The sequence below is a fragment of the Gadus morhua genome, chromosome 2 (genome assembly GCF_902167405.1).
Source record: "Gadus morhua chromosome 2, gadMor3.0, whole genome shotgun sequence".
NCBI lineage: Eukaryota > Metazoa > Chordata > Actinopteri > Gadiformes > Gadidae > Gadus > Gadus morhua.
The window spans coordinates 26325272-26352563 of record NC_044049.1 but is presented as its reverse complement, the minus strand read 5'-3'; the positions used below and the strand labels follow the sequence as shown (position 1 = coordinate 26352563).

The 27292-nt window shown below is 46.3% G+C and overlaps 2 protein-coding genes across 5 annotated transcripts; one reads left to right on the top strand and one right to left on the bottom strand.

Moving 5' to 3' along the window:
• The first annotated feature begins 631 nt into the window (after positions 1-631).
• tnnt1 (troponin T type 1 (skeletal, slow)) lies at positions 632-12563 on the top strand. Its single transcript, XM_030349993.1, has 14 exons — positions 632-904; positions 3483-3510; positions 3912-3925; positions 4129-4164; positions 7076-7096; positions 7382-7400; positions 8127-8187; positions 9093-9209; positions 9403-9480; positions 9691-9795; positions 10001-10110; positions 11295-11385; positions 11828-11868; positions 12322-12563. Exons 2-14 carry the CDS (start codon positions 3485-3487, stop codon positions 12365-12367), a joined length of 765 nt encoding a protein of 254 aa, XP_030205853.1. The 5' UTR covers positions 632-904; positions 3483-3484; the 3' UTR covers positions 12368-12563.
• Positions 12564-14499: 1936 nt separating this feature from the next.
• Positions 14500-26478, bottom strand: syt5a (synaptotagmin Va). Of its 4 annotated transcripts, none has more exons than XM_030376044.1 (11): positions 26337-26477; positions 22916-23011; positions 20877-21094; positions 20272-20286; positions 19667-19845; positions 19302-19388; positions 18685-18852; positions 17566-17733; positions 17175-17292; positions 16317-16450; positions 14500-15503 (listed from the first exon to the last, which is right to left on the bottom strand). In XM_030376044.1, exons 3-11 carry the CDS (start codon positions 21085-21087, stop codon positions 15294-15296), a joined length of 1290 nt encoding a protein of 429 aa, XP_030231904.1. In that variant the 5' UTR covers positions 21088-21094; positions 22916-23011; positions 26337-26477; the 3' UTR covers positions 14500-15293. The 4 variants fall into 4 exon arrangements, with proteins under 4 accessions (XP_030231904.1, XP_030231905.1, XP_030231903.1 ...); XM_030376045.1 differs by lacking the exon at positions 22916-23011 and adding an exon at positions 21315-21373; XM_030376043.1 differs by lacking the exon at positions 22916-23011 and having other exon boundaries at positions 26337-26476.
• Positions 26479-27292: the final 814 nt, after the last annotated feature.

Genomic DNA, 27292 nt, shown 5'->3' with positions numbered 1-27292 from the left:
CCCCCAGCCCCCTCCCTCACCCACCAGCCCCCTCCCTCACCCACCACCCCTCCCTCACCCATCACCCCTCCCTCATCCACCAGACCTTCCTCCATCTCTCACCCATCAACCCCCCCTCACCCACCCCCTCCCTCACCCACCACCCCCCCCCCCCTCCCTCACCCATCACCCCTCTCCCTCATCCACCAGAACTTCCTCCATCTCTCACCCATAATTTTTTATACAATAAATAAGTAAAATAGTGAAATTGAAGAACCAAAGCAATACTGTCCAATGAAAGACCGTACCGAGTGTACATACAGTGGAAGAGGTGCTCGACCATCATAATAATGTATCCCCTGATACATCTTTCTTTATCCAACCCTCCACACCTGCCTGCGTTGCCCCTCGGTTGGTCGCATGAGGTCACCCCCCCCCCCCCCCCAACACCCTAATCCCGGGGAGGCTCCACTTTCGTCCCGACTGTCCCCAGTGTAATCCGCCTGCAGTCCCCCGCCTGGACACACACACACACACACACACACACACACACACACACACACACACACACACACACACACACACACACACACACACACGCGCGCGCAACAAAGAAGACCTTAAGGCATTGCGCCCTGGTTATTTTTGTGACGCACACCCCAAAAACCCTGTTAATCTCTCCTTGCATGCAATGCATGTGGCCTCATTGTATGAACATGACACACACAGACACACACACACACACACGCACACACACACCATGAGCCCCACAACCTCTCTATATAAAACTGAATTGTCTCCCTGAACAAAAGCCATCCTATTGTGTGTGTCTGTGTCGTACTCTGCCTGCCTCTCCGTGTGTCCGTCGCCCCAGGGACTGTCTCCGTCTCCGTCCCCTTTGGCTTAACAGGAAAACATCACACAGGTAGGTTCTGTCGCTGCTTCTACACCAATCCATGCCAGTGTTTACCTGTATTTCCCCTGCGGTGGTCTAGATCTTGTCTCAGAGCCCGTTGGGTTGGTTGTAGCGTACTGTGGGATCTCATGCAGGCTCCCACATTGATAATGCGGTTTAGCCAGTGGGCTGATTCTTACTGTAGGCCTGTTTTATAGGAGGACTTGGAACTGAAAGGACGACTTATAGAATTTCTGAAAAATATTCACATTGAGACACCCTCTCTAATCTAGATCAGAAAGTTTTGTCCGAACTTCTGTATTCGAGTCTCTCACGAGGTGCCATTCAAAGCATTCAGGTGAAAGTCCTGCTATTCAGCGGTGCTATCAAACGAGCTCTATTAAAAACTGATCACATATTATTATCTGGCCTTCAGAGTACAGTGTATCTGTGGTTAATCTCAGTTTTATGGACTTTATTATAATCGTGTGTCTCTGTGTGTGTGTGCGTGCATGCGTGTGTGTGTACGCGAGTCTGAGAATGAGAGTAAGTGTGTGTTCGAGAGTGAGTGTGTGTGTGTGTGTGCGTGCGCGTGCGTGTGCGTGCATAAGGCATGCGCGCGTGCGTGTGCGTGCATACGGCATGCGCGCGTGCGTGTGCGTGCATACGGCATGCACGCATGCGTTTGTACGTGCATGGGAGAGAGTAAGAGTGTGTGTACGTGTGAGTGCGTATCACTAAGCTCCATCTCTGACTGCTGACAACTGTCGGCTGAAAGCTGTCGTCTGCATACCTGGCTCATGATCAGCGTTCGCCAATCTGAGTGCGATCTGGAGATGAGATGCTCTAGGCATGCAGCTGGACTCAGCTTTCTAGTACTCATGGAGACTTGTGTGTGTGTTAGAACAACAGAGGGCTCAGTGCAGAGAGAGGGATTGATGGAGGTGATATGGGGAGAGAGAGATCGCTAAATTCCAGCAAGGGCTCTCATGGTATCGTTCTACACTGTGGGGGTCAAGAGGACATCAGAAGGACTCAGCGCCGGGTTAATCTGTAGATCTGATCGCACGTCCTCCCCTAGTCTTTATAAAGGGTTTGTTTTGCTTTTGCCAATTACCCCATCTTAAAGCCATCTAAAGATAGCTGAATCTTGTATTTAGGAGTAGGCATTCTATATTTGGTCATGCAACACGCAGGGCTATGACTGCAAGCAATAATAAAAATAACAAACTGGAAATTCTGGAAATAGGGAAAGCACCTGGTACTCCAAGCCGACGGAACAAAATGGTGGGGCTCGTCTCATGGGATTCCTGGGATTTGGTTTACAGCCTTTGGCATTTTCTCATGGACAACGTTATTGCTATCTATACAGAGAAGAACACGTCACAAAAATCAACTTTTCACAGGGCCAACAACCGGTTGAGGAGGTCTCAGTTTCAAACCTGACCGTATTTGTCTCCGGAAGTTGGTTCAACCTTCAAGTTGGTTCAACACGTGCCACATGAGGCACTAGAACCCACTCCCGCTTCACTCCATGCTTTCTGTGACCGAGCGTTTCAGAGGGAGACAGCAGCCCTTCATGGAAGAAGACAGGACCGGCCAGTATCCTTTCTATTTGCGGGGGGTGGCAGGTCCTCCCTTTGTCACCCCACTCATCATCCCTTCTGACCTCACAATCGCGGCTCATGAGCAGCGATCGCCAATCTGAGTGTGATCTGGAGATGTGAGGCTCTAGGCATGCAGCTGGACTCAGCTGTCTAGTACTCATGGAGACGTGTGTGTGTGTTAGAACAACAGAGGGCTCAGTGCAGAGAGAGAGATTGATGGAGGTGGTATGGGGAGAGAGAGATCGCTAAATTCCAGCAAGGGCTCTCATGGTATCGTTCTACCCTGTGGGGGTCAAGAGGACATCAGAAGGACTCAGCGCCGGGTTAATCTGTAGATCTGATCGCACGTCCTCCCCTAGTCTTTATGAAGGGTTTGTTTTGCTTTTGATCAACCATCTTGATTTGTATTCCTTTCAATCTTGGTTGTGGATAATTATCTACCTTCTCGAAATCCCACGGTACAGTTGGTAGGACTACACGTCAAGAAAAGTGATTCTCTCTCTCTCTCTCTCTCTCTCTCTCTCTCTCTCTCTCTCTCTCTCTCTCTCTAGTTGTGTGCCTTTATCACAGTGTGTTGATACCCTCAATGCTTTACTTATCTCCAAAGACAATCAATCTCTACCAAAAATTTCCGTTGACTCATTGCCAGTCCTCATGTCAGCGGGACTTGTTTTAAAAAGCTGACAAGAGGGCTAGTTCACCTGAGGATAAAGAATAAACAATTTATTCTTTATAGATATTAGATGAGGCAAGACCCAGCAACAAATAAACCACAAACAATTACAACCATACCAATCCCAGTGGAAGAATCTGTGTTTCACTTCACGGAGACCTCCGTGGCTCGTTTGGGTTGTCAGGTCTTGCAGAATATAAACCAGGGCTTCTGCGCATCAGTCCACATAAACGGAAGGAAAATGAACAAATATAACCCTCTTGTGTTCCCCATGAAACATTTATGTTGAAGGTTCTGTTTCACATCTAAGTCTTCCTCTCTGTTGCAGACATGTCTGACATAGAAGAGGAGTACGAGTGAGTACACTTACATTTACATTTATGCCGTTTAGCAGACACTTACAATAAGTTAATTTGTCACAAGAAAGTGAAACAATATATCGCTTTTGGAACCAAAGTGCCAAGCATTAACAATCACTAGGTTAACCGATTCCATGCATACAACAAAGCTAGGATAAGATGGTACATAACTAAGTACTATAACTATATACAACATAGATTAAGTGTGAACATTTAGTGCCAGGACATACAACAAGTAGAAGGGGAGGGAATGGGTGCCTATGCAGAGTCTAGGTGAACTCTGACTAATCTATCGAAACCATGTTGCCATTTATATAGATATCTTTGCTGGTTGAACTCCAATCGAAAATGTGGGAAATGATGTAATTTCCTTTATTCCCTTTTTCTCCGTTCAACAGGGAGCAAGGAGAGGGTAAGTACTTCTCATATAAGCCTGCATGTCTGTAAGCAAATGGCAAACAAAAACATACTTAGCAGTCGCAACTTTCTACCTGGCGACCCGAACATTAGGAGAAATGGAAAGCACGCTAAACAGTGCATACCATTTGGATTTATGCTACTTTCATCTTTATTTTTACTGCACTTAACCCCCCCCCCCCCCTCACACATACACAGAGGAAGAAGAGGAGGAGGAGCCTGAAGATGAAGAAGGTAAAGCAAAGTTTGTGTATGTGTATGTGTGTGTGTGTGTGTGTGTGTGAGTGTGTCCGTGCGTGAGTGCGTTCTTGCGTGCGTGCGGGTGTGCTTGTGTGTGTGTGCGCCTATGTGGAACGATTTTTCCCGTTCACCCGTAATTTCATCAGTTACTGGCAGCTCTTCTCTTCTCTCTGATCTGCTGTGCTGCCTGCATGCCACAATCTCGGATTCAACAAACACATTCTTGCTTTGAAATCTTCCCACACCAACAAACTACTCACATAAGACACTAGAATGACTAATGCCTACCGGGTTAGACTGTCTGTTATCTCTATGGTGAAGGTAAGATTGCGATCAAGTTCTATGTCGTATAGGCTTCGCCTTTTAAGGCTATCGCTATTGGGTTATCCCTAGGCGTGAGCCGTAGCACTGAAAAATGTGTAATCCCCGCCCACCAACAGCGTGGGCCTCAATTACGTCCGCGGGCCTCAACAACGTCCGCATTTCGGAGATATAGTCGTGCGCCGGCGGACGTTCTGCTCCCATTTTCTTCAGGACGATCCTGTAGCATACTGAAGACGATCCACGACGTGAAACACGGGTTACATCTTGCCGTACGGCGGCCATGAGGTGTGCGAGGGCTGCCTTGGGCATGAACATGCCGTCTGGGCGCTCTCGCCGCTCTGTCCGTGTCGGCATTGTGCGGCGCTGCCGTCGGACAGCGCAGAGCCGACAGTGCCGCCGCCATTGCTGAACGGGCCGACGACGTCTCCCCCGGGCCTCCCCACTCCGAACGGAGAGGGGAGGCCGGGGGTGCACTGTGGTTTCCCTGCCTCCAGCGTCTGCTCTCGGGGCCGCCGAAGGAACTCCCTTGGCGGCGGGCAGGGGGAGCAATCATAGATTACCCAGAGATCGGCCAGCGCTTGTGGGCCTGGCCGCTGAACGCGAGCGCCTAGAGGGTCTCGGCCTCTCCCAGGAGGTCGTACGGAACATCCAGGGTGCCAGAGCTGACTCCACCAGAGCGTGTTGCTCGGCTAAATGGGCGGCTTTCCAGAAATGGTGCACGGAGAGGGGTTGTGATCCCATCTCCTTCCTTTTGCCGCGTGTGCTCTCTTTCCTCCAGACACTGATGGAAAGAGGGCTGGCCTTTAGCACGGTTAAGACGTACGCAGCTGCTGTTTCATCATGCCACGAAGGCTTCGGGGATAAAACTGTTTTTAGTCACCCCTTAATGAAGCGCTTCCTAAAAGGTGTGAGGAGAGAGAGACCCGTGACGCGCTCTCTCACTCCACAATGGGATTTAACACTGGTGCTGCGCGCACTGGTTAAAGCCCCATTTGAGCCTCTTGACCGGGTGCCCCTCAAGTTTGTGTCAGCCAAGACAGCTTTGCTGCTGGCCCTGACGTCAGCTAAGAGAGTGAGCGACCTGTCTGCACTCTCTGTAACCCCTTCTTGTCTCAGAATACAAGGGGACGGCAGTTCGGCCATATTACGCCCGAACCTGGTTTTACACCTAAGAGTATTACTAGCTCGTTCAGATCGAGAGTAATAACACTCAATGGTTTCTCTCTCCCTCCTCATCAATCTGAGGAGGAGGCAACAGCCCATCTCTTGTGCCCCGTACGCGCGCTTGCCTGTTATGTGAAGCGCACGGAGGCTCTGCGCAAATCTCAACAGTTTATTTGTGCGTTACAGAGAACATTCCCAGAGCCTCCCCCTGACGAATCAACAGCTGTCGCACTGGCTGTGTGAAGCTATCACACGGGCTTATGTGTCAGCGGGGGCAGAGCCGCCTGAGACTATAAGAGCTCACTCGACCAGAGGAATATCGTCCTCCGTCGCTCTGCAAAGAGGGATGCCTATGGAGGATATCTGCACAGCAGCCTCCTGGGCTTCCCCATGCTCTTTTATTAGGTTTTTACCCAAGAGACATGTCGCGCCTCTCTATGACACACTCAGTTCCAGGTGCTTTGTCAGAGTGAGTGTGATTGTGTGACTATTCCCCTCGCATATTAACACAATGTGAGGTGGAGTCAAATATTCTTGTGTCTTATCAGACACATTGGAGGTGCTCGTTGATGACGTGCCGTTAGACGTATGACGTATGTTATGCTACGTCTGACGCATGATACTAGCACGTATGTAGCTGTGTTTCTGGTACTGATCGGGACCAATGAGGCATAGACTAAATCGTGCTTCGCCCTTTAACCCAATAGCGATAGCCTTAAAAGGCGAAGCCTATACGACATAGAACTATAGTTACGTATTGTAACTCTAGATTCTATGAGTATAGGCGCAGCCTTTTAAGTGTCGGCCTCATTGTCCTTTAAATAGCTGAAGAAAAGCTGTTTACTGGGAGCAGAACGTCCGCCGGTGCCCGCCTATATCTGCGGACGTCGTTGAGGCCCGTGGACGTAATTGAGGCCCGCGCTGCTGGTGGGCGGGGATTACACATTTTCCAGTGCTACGGCTCACGCCTAGGGATAACCCAATAGCGATAGCCTTAAAAGGCTGCGCCTCTACTCATAGAATCTAGAGTTACAATAAGGAACTATCGATCTATGGCCCACTTCTGGACATTTGACCGTACTCCTGACCCAACCATTTCACCTCAATTTTTGATACGTCAATCATTTAACCATAAAAACTGCTCTTTTGACACTTTATCTGTATATTTTGCGTAGTTGTATTGTTTTCAGTCCTGTAGTGGCTTCCCCTGCATTTCCTGTCGGGGAAGTACTGGTTGAAGGAGGTTGAACCAAGTACTGCAGAGATCTTATCTCTTATTGTAAGGTTGCAGAAGATGTTGCTACTCATCTTAAATAACTACTTTCTTTCGGTTTTCCTTTCTTTTCCCCTTCCTCTGTCTTTATTTCTTTCTTCATCTCCTGGGCGGTCATGCGTCCCCCATCGTTGGTTTGGTTAGAGCACTACACTCAGGAGGAAGGTAAGACGGGACATATGATATGCAAAATTCCTAGACATGCAAATCAGTATCAACGTCTTCTATTTATCCAGAATATTAATCAATGTTCATCAAACCAACTTCAAAATAATATTCAATAATTATATAAATCATTCTCTCTCTCTCTCTCTCTCTCTCTCTCTCTCTCTCTCTCTCTCTCTCTCTCTCTCTCTCTCTCTCTCTCTCTCTCTCTGTCTCTCTCTCTCTCTCTCTCTCTCTCTCTCTCTCTCTCTCTCTCTCTCTCTCTCTCTCTCTCTCTCTCTGAAGAAAAGCGTCCTCAACCCAAGTAGGTACCCTCATTGTCTTTCCTTTCTTTGTGTTGCCTCACAGTCAATTAATTGGATTGAATTTACGAAGATGGTGGGGTTTGATGGTGGGGTTTGTCATTGGGTTTGATGGTGGGGTTTGTCATTGGGTTTGATGGTGGGGTTTGTCATTGGGTTTGATGGTGGGGTTTGTCATTGGGTTTGATGGTGGGGTTTGATAATGGGGTTTGTTATTGGGTTTGATGGTGGGGTTTGATGGTGGGGTTTGATGGTGGGGTTTGTCATTGGGTTTGATGGTGGGGTTTGTCATTGGGTTTGATGGTGGGGTTTGTCATTGGGTTTGATGGTGGGGTTTGTCATTGGGTTTGATGGTGGGGTTTGTCATTGGGTTTGATGTTGGGGTTTGATAATGGGGTTTGTCATTGGGTTTGATGGTGGGGTTTGTCATTGGGTTTGATGGTGGGGTTTGTCATTGGGTTTGATAATGGGGTTTGTCATTGGGTTTGATAATGGGGTTTGTTATTGGGTTTGATGGTGGGGTTTGATGGTGGGGTTTGTCATTGGGTTTGATGGTGGGGTTTGTCATTGGGTTTGATGGTGGGGTTTGATAATGGGGTTTGATGGTGGGGTTTGATGGTGGGGTTTGTCATTGGGTTTGATGGTGGGGTTTGATAATGGGGTTTGATATTGGGTTTGATGGTGGGTTTAACGGTCGCATCCTCCCCCTCTCCCCCTCATCTCTTCAGACCCATGGCCCCACCGGTGGGAAACCCCAAGATCCCCGAGGGCGACAGGGTGGACTTTGACGTAAGGCCGCTCAGAGAGGACGTTCACCGTTTCCTTTGGTGGGGCAGCAAAAAAAAACGACATTTCAAAATAAAAGTGTCCCTCGGGCATATTTCCGGCGATTCCTGACATCCAGTTGTGACCCCCAACTTGCACCTGCTTCCACACACACACACACACACACACACACACACACACACACACACACACACACACACACACGTGTGTGTGTGTTTCTGAACATGGAGAGAACAGGAGAGATGGGTGCCATGTTTACTCATTATTTTGCTGTTCTGGGAGAGTGGTCATGTGTTGACTCAATGTGTAGCTGTTCTGGGAGAGTGGTCATGTGTCGACTCAATGTTTAGCTGTTCTGGGAGAGTGGTCATGTGTTAACTCAATGTGTAGCTGTTCTGGGGGAGTGGTACTGTGCTGATTCAATGATTAGCTGTTCTGGGGGAGAGTGGTGTTAACTCAACGTTTCTCCACACTTGTTAGATTCATTTAGCATATAGGCAAGATAATAATACATATCATACTACTATAATAGCAGGCCTGTTGCACCAGTTACTCAAGTGCGCATGTGCCAAGCGCAAAAGCATGTATACACCGCAAGCTAGCACATGCGCACGAACATACAAGGAAACGCAAGCACATGCGGACACACCGCACATCAACACAAAGGCAGAAACACACACACACTCACTCAGGTAAGACGTTATGTTTCTAAAAGCGGAAGCGTACACACGCGCGCGCACACACACGCACAGGTAAGACGTTTATGTCAATGCACTTGAATGCCCTGAATAACCGTAAAAGCTATTTAATAACTGATTTGCATGCATACTATACTACACTTACCATCGCGTGCGAAAACTCTAGTTATCACTAAATGTATGAGGACATTTCTCCCGTACTCTCACCAGGACATCCACAGGAAGCGCATGGAGAAGGACCTGCTGGAGCTGCAGACTCTGATCGACGTCCACTTTGAGCACCGCAAACAGGAAGAGGAGGAGCTTATTGGACTCAAGGAACGAATCGTGGGTTTGGATCCATCAGTGTGCTGGTCTCGCGTGATCCTTCCTGTTGTATGTCCTATCCCTCTGCTCATCTCCTTCCTCCCCCCCTCCCCCCCTCCCTCCTCCCCCCCTCCCTTCCTCTCCTCCTCCCTCCCTCCCTTCCTCTCCTCCTCCCCCCCTCCCTTCCTCTCCTCCTCCCCCCCTCCCTTGGTAGGAGCACCGTCGATCAGAGAGAGCTGAGATCCAGAGGGTCCGAACCGAGAAGGAGAAGGGCCGCCAGCAGCGCATCGCGGTACCTATGACACACACACACACACACACACACACACACACACACACACACACACACACACACTTATACACATACACTAACTCACACAATGCAGTACAATATAAATGACATTACATGTACAAACACCCACACACGCGTGTCTCAGTATCCAGACGGCCCTCACTCTCCCCCCTCTCCCCCCCCCCCCCCCCCCTCTCCCCCCCCCCCCAGGAGGAACGCCAGAGGAGGGAGGAGGACGAGGCCAAGAGGAAGGCCGGCGACGACGCGAAGAAGAAGAAGGTGCTGGCCAACAACTTTGGAGGCTTCCTAGCCAAGGTGAGGGTGTGTGTGTGTGTGTGTGTGTGTGTGTGTGTGTGTGTGTGTGTGTGTGTGTGTGTGTGTGTGTGTGTGTGTGTTAGTGCTTATAAAATGTATTTTTGTGTGTGTGTGTTTGTGTGAGTGCTTATGAATGTATTTTTGTGTGTGTGTGTGAGTGCTTACAAATGTATTTGTGTGTGTGTGTGTGTGTGTGTTATGGAAGTCGGAGAACAAGCGGGGCAAGCGTCTGACCGGCAAGGAGATCAAGAAGAAGACCCTGGCTGAGAGGAAGGAGCCACTGGGGACCGAGAGCCTGAGGGAGGAGGGGCTGAGGTGAGGGGGGGGGTGAGCTCTGATAACACTGAGGGGGGGGGGAGGTAATAATAATAATAAATAAAATGTATATAGCGCTTAATATGGTACTCTAAGACGCTTTACATATTGGCCTATCAAAACTATGTAAGACAGACTAGGAATAAAAGAAAAACAGAGGTTAAACATGAAGAATAAGGTGGGAGTTAGGTGGGGAAGGCTAGTGTGAAAAGGTGTGTTTTGAGGGCAGATTTGAAAGAAGAGAGGGTTGGAGAGACTTTGATGTGGGAGGGGAGTGAATTCCAAAGGGTGGGGGCAGCAACTGAGAAGGCCCGATCACCCCAAGTCCGTCGCTCAGTCCGTGGAACTTGTAGCAGGTTGGCAGAATTGGACCTGAGGAATCGGGAGGGGGCGTGGTGATGGAGGAGGTCGGCAAGGTAGGGGGGGGCTAGGCTGCTGAGGGCCTTGTAGGTGATGAGTAAGATTTTGTAGTTGATTCTGTGTTTAATTGGAAGCCAATGGAGTTCACGGAGGACAGGTGTGATGTGTTCTCTGGAGCGGGTACCAGTGAGGAGGCGTGCAGCTGAGTTCTGGACATATAGACGTTTTTTGAGGACTTTGTTGGTGGAGCCGTCAATGTTAAGGGTGAAGTTCAGAGCTGAGTGAGGGAGGGTGTCAGGACCAATGATGAGGATTTCGGATTTGTTGGAGTTGAGTTTGAGAAAGCTGTTTTGCATCCAGGTCTTGATGTCAGTCAAACAGTTGGAGAGGGTTGAGAGGGTGGAAAGACTGATGGTTTTAGGGGAGGTAAAGCTGGTAAAGCTGTGTGTCATCGGCGTAACAATGGGGGGTACACTAGCACACTAGCTTGGATTCAAACGTACGCGAGCGGCTACTGGTCCTGCTCGTGAGGACCGCGGTGACTGCAGTCTGACTGGGGCACCGTGCAGGCGTGAGGCCGCTGATAACGTCGTCACAGGGGGAAGGAGGCTTATTGCATCGCAGGTTTTTGATGGATTTAACTTGGTGCCGCTTGGTTTGGAACATTTACTTTTGACCTCTTTTACTGACATTCGTCACAACCTAATGAGACAAAGAGGAATGGCATTGATGATTGACGGATGAAAGATTAAATCAAGAGTAAAACCAGTTATACGGCTCACAACAAGTCTGAGCAAAAGTCCCCTTTTTTCCCTGTCTCCAAGGAAACGGGCTCAGGAGATGTGGAACTCGATTCACCAGTTGGAGTCTGAGAAGTTCGACTTCGTAGAGCACATGAAGCACCAGAAATACGAGGTACTGTCTGCCAAGTCCATTGAGTCGATGAAGGAGCGAAGAACAAAACAGTTTGATTTCATAGTCAATTGATGATAGGCGTTCAGTAATACCAACAGTAAGGTTAAAGGTGAATCTGTCTGCCTGTCTACAAGACATTTTAATTACTTAGTGCGTGCTATGATATAATAAGTTATGTGTAAACCAAATTACTGCAGACAGGTTGGCTACAGTTGAAGCAATAAATCAAGTCATTAGTTTTTGAGCTGAGGTGAGGGCCTCAAACCGGTATTCTTTTTATTTGAAAGAGTATGTCTCTTAAAAGAAATAATTAGAAACGTGAAGAAAGTGGTAGTGATCCGGGTAATTATATCATATCATCACTATAGACATTATAGTAATCCCATAATTACAATGATCCGGTAGAGCTTGTTTAATCATGTTGCCCTCTAATCCTGTTCAGATCATTGTGTTGCTGAACCGAATCTCCCACGCTCAGAAATTGTGAGTCTTTTTTTTATTTATTTTTAGAAATATAATCATGACTAGCATATCTATCTGCCTCTGAGTACGGCTCTGCCAGTGGTTCTCAAGCTTTTTACGCGTACCACCTCAGAAAAATATTACTAGTCATGGTACTAGTATAAGTACCATGACCGATGTTATAAAATATTTTAAAATCCAGTAGCGTAGGCTGGCCCTGTTCAGCTACGCACAGCTCACGCAGAAGGCACAACTGTTTTTAAACCCAATTTTAATGATCTCACGGTTAATGTGTTTCCATTCGTACTAGTATTTTGATATTGTTTTTAAATAAATTATTTTTCTTTTGAGATAGGCCTAGCTCTGCGTTCCACTGAATTGGACTCGGGTACCGCTAGTTTGAGGACCAACGGTCTATGCTGTTCCTTCCTTCCTCCCTCACTTGTACCCTCTCCTTCCACCCCCCTCCCACAGTAAGAAGGTTCACGGCAAGGGGAAAGTGGGCGGTCGCTGGAAGTAGACGACTCATTCACGGAAAGGAGGAGAAAGTCAAAGTTTGATAAAAGGATATAGCCTTAAGGTGTGAAGGGGCGTCCATGGAAGCCTGAACTGGTCATTATTGCAGAATGGACGTCGAAACCTTCCAGTTTCTTCCTCATGGTGGTACGACATGCTGGGATAATGGAAAACAATAAAGTGACCCGAACTGAAAAGTTTGCAAAGTATTTTTATTTGATATTCTCTTGAATGAAATACGGACAATACAGCTCACGAGCACTGTCACGGCCCATTGTGTAAGCGCAGGCATGAATAGATAGTGTGGTAGGAAATAACTGAGTACTATCACTTCAACTACCGAATAGAGCGTGAGGAATCGGGGAGTCCGGATCAAGTATTGACAGAGACTTTATTTTTACCCGCAAACAAGCAGCAACAATACCGAGTGAGGTTTGCAAAGACACTGCTTATTCTTTCAAACTGAACTGTTTTGCATAAGGTATGACCGCCTTCGGCACATGCTCAGAATTGCCTGATATGGTAAGGACTGTCGGCCATCCATTCCTTTGAGTATGCGGTCATCTTCTGCAGTTCATCTAAACAATGGGCAGATGTCAGGACACCTTGGCTGCAGACTCTCTGGCGCTTTGTGAGGCCCTTCTCTGAATCCAGAGGTGGTTTTGCTGCTTTCCACTATTAATGTTTATACCTGATATATAGGCCTGATAATACTCATAGTTAATATAAAAGTAATGGTTAATTTCTCCAATAATAGACATGAGAATTACTGAAGAATGGGGGTTTAATTCAGGTTCCCGCATAAAGTCGTATGTGACTCAAACGGCCAAAGGCCGAACAATTATGGTCTCATGCAGGTGACAGAAAATGGAAGAGGTGGCAAGGCTTAAGCTCAACCGCAAATCATCATGTTGAGAGAGAGAGGCTGCTTCCAGGGTCGGGTCTGCTGAAATTATTGCCAATTGGCAGCTGGAAGCAGGTGAAAGCTAGAAAATAAGCCACAGAACATAATAGTACCAGCAGGTGGTTCTAGAGCGCATATGCAGCCGAAACAAATAAAGAGGGTCCGTAACAAGCACTAGACTATTGCCATTTGTATTCGTATTTTTTAGTGCAACCTATCCCCCAAACCACCCCACCCACCTCAACATGGTGTACACTCACATAGAGGAGCACAAATGCAAAAGTGTTTTGGATCAGAACCCCCCCCCCCCCCCCCCCCCCCACCGCCACAGTAATAAAATCCTGGTTACGCCCCTGGGTATGTCAAGAGTGTTTTTAAACGATCAGGGCCGAAACCAGTAACAATCCGGTATCCTGTGTCATGGGGGAACCATGACGACAGCCGGGGACGTGCGTAGTTCCTTGTCACGTGGGAAGGACAAAAGCCAATTGGGAGCCACGAACGCAATTAAGGAATTAATGAGGGAAGATGAAATAAAAGAGAACATGGTCGAATATCATGCTTCATTTAGAGAATTTAAACAAACACAAATGTTCTATTGATTGTTGTTAAATGAGGAAGAGAGCAAAGATGATAATAATTATGGAGCAGAAAATGGCTGGTGTCAAAGCCACACTAGGTGGACAGACCGTTACTCTGGATGGAAGAGCAAGAGAAGACAGAGAACTCAAACATCCGTCACACCCAACCGCAAAGCTTTCCAGAGGAAATAGTAACATTGCAAATGGCGACATCTTATGTCAAAGAGGTAAGTCATCTCTATACACTTGAGCCAGTTTAAGATGTATAGACGGAGTTTGATATATACGCTGTAATAGCCTACAATAGGGGTGCCCAACCTTTTTGACCCAAGATCTACTTTTCAAGTAGCCAACCTCCCGAGATCTACCAGTCTAGTGTCAACATTGCAAACTGACACACATCGTTCCCAGCAGTGGCGGTTCTACGTCCGCCACTGCTGGGAACTAAAACATTATTATTTTTTATTTATTTATTTTTTTTCTTCATCCCTCGCGGTCGACCTGGGATCTGTCGGCGGTCTAATGGTAGACCGCGATCGATTTTTCACCGAGTGCTATCATCATGACTGATCTCCTTTGCTTCCATTGCGGTGCTTCTGTCTTGCCAAGTTCTGTTTGGGCGGCAGTTCGTCTATTGATCCACTCAACCAGCTGTTTTTGAGTTGTTTTTATTCACATACATATACTATCTGTTTACATTCACATTGCATCAAGAATTACATCACATAGCCCACAGCTTTTTAAATACTAGTAACAGAAACACATACAAACACTTGTGTTCAGACACTGTTGGCTCATTCACACAAAAACAAACAAACAAAAACATCAGAGATCAATGGGTATTTAGTGAGAATAAACTAAGAACCTTTCAAAGGAAAACATTAAGCCAAGAATAGCCGAGACAGGTGAGTTTTTGTTCTTGCTTCTGGAAACAAAAAATAGCAAAGAAAATGAAATACACAAAGCTAAAGGACGAATAGAGAGTTGATCAGTGGTTTGGATACTGGAAACCTGAATCCAAATCTCCTTCCACCAACTAGGTGACTTGAGTACAGTCCATAAAGACAAAAAACAAAATATCTAGTCAATGTAGAAAGGAACAAATATCTAACTTTATTCATTTGTGCGGCAAGATTCAAAGGTGTTTCCCTGTGGGCTATTGCAAACATTTCAGACAGTGTTTGTACATAGATTTTGCGTGTGTGTATATGTGTGTGTGTGTGTGTCTGTGTGTGGTACTCAATTTGTTTCACTTTATTACTTCAGTATTTCTTGTCATGCATGTGTGTTTTTGTACTTAATGCTTATAAACTGCATATGTCTGTAATCGGAGTATAGATTCAGGTGTGTGTGTGTGTGTGTGTGTGAGAGTGTGTGTGTGTGTATTGTAATGATCATAACTGTCGGAAGCTTACTGTAACATTGTAAAAAATGTGTGTGTGTGTTTAGCGGATTGGGTTTTTCAGGAGGGCGTCCACTTCCTCCTCCGGAGACAGCGTGTGCCACTGGGCACACGGACGCCTGGGATTGGCCAACATTTCTGACCAATGGCGGAGCCCGATGCCAGAGGACCCGAAGCCGATCCAGCACTTGCCGATGGCGTCGTTGCTGCCCAACTTGTCGTAGTCGTAGACTGTGATCAGCACCTGGACTTTCTGTTAAGGAAGACCAATAAGGAGGCACACACTGTTAGGGCCGACCAATAAGGAAGCACACACTGTTTGGGCGGGCCAATAAGGAAGCACACACTGTTAGGGCCGACCAATAAGGGAGCACACACTGTTTAGGAGGGCCAATAAGGAAGCACACACTGTAAAGGCCGACCAATAAGGAAGCACACACTGTTAGGGCCGACCAATAAGGGAGCACACACTGTTTAGGCGGGCCAATAAGGAAGCACACACTGTAAAGGCCGACCAATAAGGAAGCACACACTGTTTAGGCGGGCCAATAAGGAAGCACACACTGTAAAGGCCGACCAATAAGGAAGCACACACTGTTTAGGCGGGCCAATAAGGAAGCACACACTGTTAGGGCCGACCAATAAGGAAGCAAACACTGTTTAGGCGGGCCAATAAGGAAGCACACACTGTTAGGGCCGACCAATAAGGAAGCAAACACTATTCAGGCAAACTGAGGGCAAGGACAGGATTTGTGATTAATTCGGGGATGGGCATTTTTTCCACACTTTCTTCGCTTTTCGCTCAACATGCATGCATGCTGAGATCAGCTGATTTCACAAGATGTCCTAGAGCGTTCATAGGTTAATCCCCGAGAATACACTATGGACTATATATATTCCTAGAATACCCTAGGATACTATCTCCCAGGAACTCCTAGCACAGTAGATCCCAACATTTGACTTCAGGTGCACCACTATATTGCCATCAAATACATATACAGTGGCTGAGTGTAGAGTGCAGGGTCCCCTATATACACGGTTATTAACGCAGAGGGCGTCTACATGCCTGGATCTGGGAGAAGGGGATCTCGAAGCTGAAGCTCTCGTTGAAGTAGGGGTTGAGGGTGTTCTGCTTGACCGACGTCTTCTTCTTCTTCAGACGCTTGCCCTGATGCTGCAGCACCACCTTGACGAAGGGGTCTGGGGGACGAAGCAGACGGAGAGAGGGGTGTGGATGGAGCCGGAGGAAGGAATGCAGGAGGACAGGGAAAAAAAAACACAGAGAAACTTTCACTTCGAAGTCTGTGTTTGAGTGTGTGTTACTGTGTGTGTGTGTGTGTGTGTGTGTGTGTGTGTGTGTGTGTGTGTGTGTGTGTGTGTGTGTGTGTGGGTGTGTGTGTGTGTGTGTGTGTGTGTGTGTGTGTGTGTAACAGAATACATGAAATGTGCTTGTACTTAATGTTAAATCCTGTCATTAGGTCAGGACTCTTATTCTACGATATCTTTATACAGTGTTGCATTATGGGTATCCTGCAGCAGGAAAGAAGATATCTGCTGCAGACGGACGAGACTCATGCTCAAGCGCTCTGTGTATTTGTGTATCTAGTAATAACCCCTTGTGCAGGCAATAAAACGGCTTCATCCACAATGCTGAGAGTGAACCAGTCAAGGCCAGGCCAAGCAGGCCAAACACAACGCAGGTTACATGTGCAGGCTAAGAGGTCCGTATTTCCTCCTAGGTCAACTTTTTATTTTCATTTTGATTATGGAAGTGTCATAACTTACACGAGACTGTGAACGTGTGTGTGTGTGTGTGTGTGTGTGTGTGTGTGTGTGTGTGTGTGTGTGTGTGTGTGTGTGTGTGTGTGTGTGTGTGTGTGTGTGTGTGTGTGTGCGTGTGCACAGCCCCTTCATAATCAATCACCTGACAGTCCTCCAACGTCCATCTTCTTCAGGTTCTTGGCCTCCATGATGTTGATGGTGAACTTTCCGGCGGTGGGGACGTAGCGCAGGGAGATGCAGATGTCACCCAACTTCTCTTGCTATGAAGAAATCGAAGGGGTCCCGGAGCAAGTATGACAGAAAGACTTTATCGTGAAACGGGCAACAACAAAGCCGTGCCAAGCCTTGAATCAGAATCCAGAGCCGTTTTAGATGCTTTCTACTATTAGATATATAGGCCTCGTAATAATCATGGTTTGCCGTAGAATATAATCGTTAATTTCTTCCATACTACCGGCATTGGCCTCGTCTTCTCTCGCTCTGTATTTGAGTCTAACCCAGAAGCCCGCATGGAACCAGGGGGCGCCACTTACCACCTCCTTCTCGCCGCCCACCAGGTCCCGCCACTCGTTGAGGGGCTGTGCCATGTCCACGCTGTTCATGGGGATCTTTATCTCACCGATACGGTCGTGCTTCCCGAAGCGGTCGAAGTCAAACACCTGCATCACCAGGGTCTGGCCTCCGAGATCGCTGTAGGGGATCTGGAGAGAGAGAGAGAGAGAGAGAGAGAGAGAGAGAGAGAGAGAGAGAGAGAGAGAGAGAGAGAGAGAGAGAGAGAGAGAGAGAGAGAGAGAGAGAGAGAGAGAGAGAGAGAGAGAGAGAGAGAGAGAGAGAGAGAGAGAGAGAGAGAGAGAGAGAGAGAGAGAGAGAGAGAGAGAGAGAGAGAGAGAGAGAGAGAGAGAGAGAGAGAGAGAGATGAATGTCCTTTATACCACTAGAGGATTGACATTAACAAATAGATAGATCAATTAAAACCCGAAGGAAAGGATAAGAAATTCACAGAAATAGTTATTGATTGGCGAGTGCAGGTGTTGAAGTGCCGATTGCGATGAGCGATACGGTTACAGATATCCCGTTAGTGGAAAGCATTGCGCTAAGCTAGCCCGCCGATGGATGAGGAATGTTTCGATGTATCTCCTTTTGATAACACATTTGACTGGACCCCAACCTGGGTGTATGTGGATGGTTATGTAAATCCAAATTGGAGTTCAGTCAACCTTGAAGGCCGTCTGGCGCACTCATACGGACACAGTTGAGAAATGATTGTCATATGCCATAGATGATTATATCGCTGTTCAGACTCCTTCTATCACCACCAGCTACAATAGGATTTTGGGCGTGTAGCCAGATCATTGATAGACGTAATTTGGTAACTCAAAACAGACAAAAACAGTTACTAATGCATAACATGCGTTTGACCAATAGAGGGCAATATAAACCCATCATACATCGTACATCGGGTGTACGATGTATGATGGGTGCATGAGGTCATCTTTTTTTTGAGGAATAGATTATTTTCCTCCAAAACAAAAAAGGGCCTCATGCATTCATTCATGATTTGGACCAGGATCAATCCATAGCACTACCATGTGACCAGAACTCTCTTCTCAACTTATAACAGCAGGCTCTCCTTTCCCCAACGTCAGGCCCACCTTAAAGGTGAAGGTTTCGTTGAACACAGGGCAGAGGTTCTTGCGCTGAATCTTTGTCTCAAACTTCTTCTTCTTGTCCGGGAGCATGAAGACCTTGACGTAGGGGTCCGAGGTGCCTCCCATGTCCATGGCTGGTAGATCCTGGGCCTGGAGGATGCCAACGACGAGCTGCAGGAAGAGAGACGTTCAACCATCAACGGTCAGTGCTGAGGGTCGCACCGGGTGGTTTCAGCATGACGTGTTCGTGGAAGGGTTCGCATGGAAGAGGAAACAAGAGGATTGGTAGTAGGTCGTTTTTTTTTGTATTATTAGTTGTGCTGGTGAGTGCTCATCCACCTGTTTTGTGTGTGTGTGTGTGTGTGTGTGTGTGTTTGTGTGTGTGTGTGTGTGTGTGTGTGTGTGTGTGTGTGTGTGTGTGTGTGTGTGTGTGTGTGTGTGTGTGTGTGTGTGTGTGTGTGTGTGTGTGTGTGTGAGAGTGTGTGTGCACAACAATTTAGCACCTTATCTGCCTACTACAGATAAGGTGCTGCTCCCAACATTTGGTATTGGTTAAGGCTTACTCTACAAGACAACATGGATTCCCTGTCATTGAGTTCCCTCTGGGTGGTGTTTCTGACCTGGTTGTCGGTGAAGTTGTAATCCAAGCTGAACTCCAGCTTGCCAAGGGCCTCTTTCTCTTCCTCCTCCTTGCCTTCCTCTCCCTCCTGCAGAAACAAAGAGTTAGACATCAACATACTAAATATGATACAGCTAACTGCTCGCCTAATTTCATATTTTTTATTTTTTATTTTTTCACCTAATAAATGCAGCAAGAATTTCTTCAAATATTTCCGAAAGTAAGGAGGTCATAGGAAACAATTTCATAAACATCGTTACATGTCACAATAAAATGCCCTCAAACAGAAGTGCCAGTTAGCATTCATCTTCCACCGCGTCGTCAACGTGAACATCATAAGCCGGCTCCTGGCTCCATCTCCGTCACCTTGCCCTCTCCGTCCTCGCCGTCCTTGTCCTTCTTCTTGCGGCCTCGGCCTCCCTTCCTCTCGCGGACCTTCTTGGGTTTCTTGCCCTTGTTGATGCACTTCCTGTAGATGCAGAAGCCCATGCACGCCACCAGGGCCAGCACCACCACCACGATGGCGCCAATGGCCCACATGGGCACTGAAGAGAGAGGGGTCCTGCTTATTATCTTACTAACTAGCAGACCTCTAACTAGTGATTATGGTAACATGATGAACCGGTGAAAGAACTTCAAAAAGCGGTAGTCAGGTCAGGGGTGTTGAGGGCTATCTCCTGTTTTAGAAATAGGTCATAATTATCATCGTCATAATAAATCATTTAAATAGTTCTGTGATGAAAAGCGATATCCTATGTATTTGTTTCTTACGTCAAGGTGTTCAAAATGGGCAATGAAGTCTTAAAACGTCTCGAGGTCCAACGGAGGTTTGATTATTGTTCAACGTATGCTAGTCTATTGGTCAAATCAAGGGTTTCTAAACAGCAGGGCAAGTGCATTCTAGATCTAGATCTAAGATCATATTCTACTGGTGGGGGTCCTCAGGCGTTCGGACACACGCAGAAACTCACATTTGATCTTATGGTCTTGAAGAGCAGCCCGAGGGATAGAGGAGATGTGTGGAGAGCAATGGAGGAGTTTAAAGACGTGATGATGCCGTGAAAACATGACTAAACAAAGGGCTGACAAATGACTACAGCCATCAGGAGTGGGCTGAGATGACAGCACGACAGGTGAGCACACACGGAAACTTCCACGCGTGTGTTCAAGTAGTGACACACAACTTCCATGTGTGTGTCACTACTTTCAGTTAAAAGTCTGTGTTTGAGTGTGTGTGTGTGTGTGTGTGGGTGTGGGTGTGTGTGTGTGTGTGGGTGTCTGCAGGTATATGTGGGTGTATTTGAGGACCCGTGTGTGTGTGTGTGTGTGTGTGTGTGTGTGTGTGTGTGTGTGTGTGTGTGTGTGTGTGTGTGTGTGTGTGTGTGTGTGTGTGGGTGTCTGCAGGTATATGTGGGTGTATGTGAGGACCCACGTGTGTGTGTGTGTGTGTGTGTGTGTGTGTGTGAGTGTGTGAGTGTCTGTATGTGTGTGCGTGCATTCTTGCTTGTGTGCATGCATGTGTGCGTGTGTGTGCAAGCGCATGTGTGTGTGTGTATGTGTGTGTGTGCGTGCTTACTCGGAAGGTGTGTTAGCTCATTGAAGAACTTGCTCTTGATGCTGGCGTACTGGTGGTTGGAGTGGTGTGACGGGGGCTCGCGTTCACGCTCACCCCCCCGCTCACGCTCACCCCCCCGCTCGCGCTCACGGTCGCGTTCCCGCTCCCGCTCTCGCTCGCTCTCCTCCGCCGCCCTCTGGAACCGGCCCCCCTCCACTCTGACCAATCGCATCGCAGCGCTGAGAACAAGAGGGGAAGAAGTGAAGAAGATGTCTGCACTTGTTTGCTGGTTTTTTTCCCCTTTTTTTTTTACTTTATTTTCTGTGTTATATATGATCATAAAACAAGAAACAAGCAAACAAAAGAGGGCTGGGATTTGAAAATACATACATATATAAGAAGGTACAAACATGAAAAGTATAGGTACATTACACAATACATATACACATATATCCTCACTGTGGGGGGACGCAGTGGTGTAAATATCAACAGTACATCCGGTGCAGCTGCCCAGACGCCTTCAGGGGTCCATGGAGGAAGAAAAAAAGAGGCGCGGGCCAGCTGTTTTTGTGAATGAAATAGCTCGGAGGCGGGTCGGTAAGGCAGGCTAACGCTGAGTGTAGGCTAACTTTACAGTCACCTGTACAGTTAGCCTACATGGTGACAATAGCATTTCTCTCGAGTGGCTGTGCGTGTGTGTCCAAGCGTGTGTGTGTGTGTGCGCGCGCTTTTGTTTAGGGCGGGGGTGCGGGCACAGAAAAATGATGTGCCCCGGGGCCTGCTATCACCATGATGTTACGCTGCTGGGGGGACGTACGGTCTGCCGGGTGGATTGGGTCTGATAGCGAGCAGGAGCCCGCAATCAGACCCAATCCACCCGGCAGATCCGTAGTGCCCCAAACGTGACTCTGCAGCCCCCCCTGCTGGCCAAACACCGTGTCACCCCCACACTCACATTGAACGAATGGAACAGAAGTCTTTTTGTTTGTAGTGATCCCATTTTTTCAAGTATTCCTCTCCTTTATCCTTTTGAATCCGCAACACAAAAGTCAATTTCTCCATTGCTCAATAGTGTTTTGATAGTGTAACTGTTTTGTAATTTGTAATTTAGTAGGGTCTCCTTGTATTTTGAAGTGAAAGGGGCTGTGTGTGAAAGTGTAAAATGTTTTCAAGGAACTTCCCAAGAAGAAGTCCAGTGAAGGCAGGCAACATTTCTGAGAAATCAATCAGATCAATGTATTTCATTTGATTGATTTCCCAAACTAGATATTTTACTTTAAAATCAAAACAAGGTCTTAATAGCATTCTGTTCACATTTCAGTGTGTGTGTGTGTGTGTGTGTGTGTGTGTGTGTGTGTGTGTGTGTGTGTGTGTGTGTGTGTGTGTGTGTGTGTGTGTGTGTGTGTGTGTGTGTGTGTGTGTGTGTTTGGCTGCATACTGTGACCTTTACTTAGAGAGAGACTTAATGGATTAATGCCTCTCTCCCTCATGCTGATACCCATATGAGGTTACAAACCTAAAATCCTTTTGGATAAACATTTTTCAATATAAAAGTCAGGTAGTTTCAACGTGCATGAAATATGTACAAAATACAGTAGAATAACCCTCAAGGTTTTTCTCTGATTCACACTCTTTTTCTCACACATACACAAACACACAGACACACACACACGCGCACACACACACACGCACGCACGCACGTGCACACATAGCCTTGCCAACCCAAGGCTGTCCATTTCTCTCCATAACAAGATCACTTGGCAAACGTAATCCTCCCACCCGAAATCCCTTGCTTCAACCAATTAGAAAAGGGCTCTCCATTTAGCCCCCTCCCCCCACTCACACGCACGCACGCACGCGCACACACACACACACACACACACACACACACACACACACACACACACACACACACACACACACACACACACACACACACACACACACAGGGCGCCCTCGTCGATTGCCCTCTTATCTAAACATGGATCATGTCCCACACACTCTATGATGTGATATCATAGTTATCCTTTGTGTAATGAGGCTGGCCTCACTATATTAACCTTTGTGTAAGTGGTGTGGGATTAGGGCGGTCAGATCCCAGCTTCTGTTACATGTCAGTCCTCGCCAAGTGGGTCTCTCTGGGTCAGACGGAGCAACTGACAGACACACAGACCTATTGAAGGGCACACCCCCTGACCAGTTGTCTCAAGCTTCTGTTGGCTCAGACACGTGGGAGGAAAGAGAATGCAGAACGCAGACTGCATAATGCTTATCTTCATTAAATAGTGCACGTGAAACACAACTGTTTCAGCTCAGCAAAAACCGCTCTAACAAACCGTAGACATTGCTATAAAGGCCGCTATATCACACCACAGGATATAAATGGTATTGAGTCTGGTAATAACAATCAATAATTAATCACACTATCGGGCAAAATAGAATCAAAATTATCCTTTCCTTCAGGTTTTAATTGATCTATCTATTTGTTAATGTCAATCCCCTGGTGGTATAAAGGACATTCATCGCTCTCTCTCTCTCTCTCTCTCTCTCTCTCTCTCTCTCTCTCTCTCTCTCTCTCTCTCTCTCTCTCTCTCTCTCTCTCTCTCTCTCTCTCTCTCTCTCTCTCTCTCTCTCTCTCTCTCTCTCTCTCTCTGTATGTCATGATGATGACCGTTCCCTCGTGTTGTATGGGCAGCTTATGTCTGCAGCGAGACAGAGGAGTAGAGCCACACAGGAGACTGTCCTAGGAGGGGTGACTGTCCTGATTAAACACACACACACACACACACACACACACACACACACACACACACACACACACACACACACTCTGCTGCTGCTAGCATATGGTCAACGGATAATGAAAAACGACGGCACGTATGACCTTGGCAACGTGCGTCTCTCTAAATATATATATATAATTGTACAACTATGGTGCTAAAATTGAGGATTGAACCCAGAATCCTCTGGCAAGGAGTCAAGCACACTGTTTCATCCTGTGTCCTCTTTGGTATTCTATTTTTTCCAGAGAGTATGATTACCGAATTAAAACTTAATTATAATAGAGTAATATAACAAAACCCTTCAGTTATGCATTGCAGTTTAAATACACATTTTTGGTGTTATATATACTGGTGTTTAATAATGCCGCCTATATCTCTCCCAGTATCTTGGGCAGGTTGATGGAGGTTTGACCCTCCAAACGGCGATAGACAGAACATTCTACCTGTTTGTAATGGGGATGCAGAATATAAACAATGGTTATCCTCATCAATATCACAATAGGAATGACAGCATGTCTATTTTTGACGTCTGTATTTATTCGAACGCACTGTAAATAGGGACATCTTCATCAAAATATATTTCGCCTTCCACATAATGAATTGATTAAAATAAAAGAAGGTAATATTATCTCATACTATTAGTTAGTAGTTAAGTAGTAAGCAAACTTCTGACACTACAATGACTACAATGAACAACTACAATGATAAATGACAAATGATGAAAAAATGTACATCATAAAGCTTATTTTGAATGCTTCATTAATATATGTAGACCTTTAAACTAGCCATCCCTTACCCATTATGGCAGATCATTTTCTGGGTTAGAAATTGAACACCAAAGAGTGCCAAATGATAGCAGAAATATAGAAACCTAGTCAACATCACTTCCTTCCGCCCTGTTTTTCTGAAAGCTTAAGCTTGACGTTATATCCAATAATATCAAGATGTGTCGACTCAAAGTCATGTTGTACCGCAAACCCCTAAGGCATGGCTGGCTAGCATTACTTTGTCACTCTGCACAATACAATACAATCCTGCAGACCTGAAACGCTTTCCCTGTGCTGTGAGTTACAGTTAGCTATTGACAGTAATGATCATCAGACACACACCTTATACTGAATCTATACTCCAACCACACACAACTTATAAACATTGCGTGTGCTAGCACAAGTACAAAAACATGCATGCATTGACAAGACACACTGAAGTAATAAAGTAAAACATACTGAGTCCCCCCCCCCCAACACACACACACACACACACACACACACACACACACACACCCTCCACCACCATCTCTATCCTAATGTGTATGCAAGGTGCATGCCTCCGTTTAATGAACTGACATACGGATCTGATTTGAATCAGAGTTCTGCTTCCCAATGTAAACACCAGGCGGTCAGAAAGGCCCTGTTAGAACGCTCGGCCGGGAGCGTCTTCAGAGATAAGGAAGTGGACTTAGAGGAGACAGAGGAGCTGCTTATAGCCAACAAGAGATTAAGTCCCGTGTGACAACGCAGTGAAGCTCACGTTATTTTTTAGAGATGTGTTTCAGGGCATGGATGGTCTATTTTATTGGCTGTGTTATGGGATGTCTGGGGCCCCTTTCAGGTTATCCTCTCACCCCCGTGTCCGGAGAGGGGCCCGGGCGGGACTATAGGAAACGGGCACGTTCACAGGGGGAACATAACTACATGAAGTAGGCTACCTGTTCTGTTAAACAGCGTTTGAGGTGCAATGCCTTTACTTTAGAGTGTCGCGTTCTGGCAATAGACACGGGACTTCTGTCTGTACTTTTAGGGCAAATACAACAGAAAATGAAATATCTCCGACTTGTAAAAAATTATAGGCCTACGTCAACAATTCGAAGTTGCTAATTTTAAGACATGCTTTAGGTTGCCAAATTAGCGAATCAATATAAATATTGACAAATGATTTATAATATGAAAAAATATACGGAAAATATTAAATTGCATTTTTGTTTGTGTGACGGTAGTTGATCAAGTAGATCGCTCTCCTCAGCCCGTTTAGCTGGGTGAGACGGATTGGAGGCGCACAGCCGGTTGTAGGATTGTGGGAGAGCCAAAAGCTTAACCATGCTGTTATAAACTGTATGAGCAGACACTGGCGTTCTGTTCTGTAATTGCACCTCACTACATGAAGGCTATATCAAATCATACTTGACCTAACTTTCATCAAAAGTTGCCTGAGTATATTGTTATTGTCACAATTAGTTTAAGACTTTGATAGTAATGTAGCCCAAGCAGGGTCGAATTTATAGGCTTAGGCCTACGTAGCAGCTATGTAGGCTACTTTTATGCGTGGGCCATATTTTCATGAAATGACCACCATCATCATATGATCAGCAACGTAAATTAGGATCAAGGAGGTAGCATCTCAATTAGAGCAATCTAATAATGAAGGATAGGCCTACCATCCTCAGAGAGGATCAAATCAAATCACAGGGAAACAGCATTCTGTAAAAAATTCAGTTAAATGTAGGAAAACTGAAGTATTTTATTTATTTAAATTTTCCTCCCCTTTCCCCTCCATTCTGAGTGAATTATCATTTTTATTTTATACGCAAATTACTATCAATTAGCGAGGCGATCGGTCCATTAGGCGCTTAAAAAACATTTAAAAATAAGAAAATCTGACCTGATCATAATATATTGGAATTAAAACTAAACACGCTTACCTTAATTGGACCTTCTACTCTGTTCGGTTCTTTTTATTCTCCCGTTAAGATAGTCCAGGTAAACCCGCAGAGACCACTGGTGGAGCTGAGCACGCACCGCGTCGGCCGGCTGTCAGGACGGCTTAGCCAAGGCGTCTGACCACGTGGGGGAGCCCTAAGCTTCTCAGGGAGCAAGACCAATGAAAAAATAAATCGAATAGTAATGAAGCAATAATACTTTTTATTATAAGAGCCTATTGTTATAATGGATAATTTAGTACTAGAAGGCATAAGTAAATCTTTCCTAACTGTTGTTCTTATCCTCACTGGTGGTGTAAATGCCAATTAGAATAAAATAACGTAGTTGAAGAGAGGCAGCAGTAGCAGAAGCCTAAAACGTTCATGTTAATGTTGACTTCGAAAATGGAGAAACTATGTAAGCGTTTTTTCAAAAGGAAAATAACAGAAAATCAGAATACAGACATTACTTCCCCTGAGAAAGGATTTCCACAAGGAGTGTCCTTGGTCCCACGTTAAATCAGTTGCAAGATACCTTTGTTTGGGTGTGTGTGTGTGTGTGTCTGAGAGGTACCAAGCTGAGAATTGTATTAAGGACGTTAATGGTACCACAGAGGACTGTTGCAGTAGTCGAGCCTGGAGGTTAGATGCTTGAATGAGTGTTTCTGCAGCAGTGAGGGTCGGTAGTTATTTGGGGAGTGTGTATCGAGTCCAGGTTAGAGTATTGGGGTGACTGATAAGCTTCAAATTGTAGGGGACATAGCCAGAACAGTTTTGTATACAGTTATACAACTTTACCCACTCAATTCAGAGTTTTTGAACTATTTGCCATCCCTATCTAATCAGATGCTGCCCCCTCCATAAGCAGTTAAAACCTGATTCACAATAATGGACTGCATTTATATAGCGCTTTTCTAACCATTGGCCACTCAAAGCGCTTTACAATATTGCCTCACATT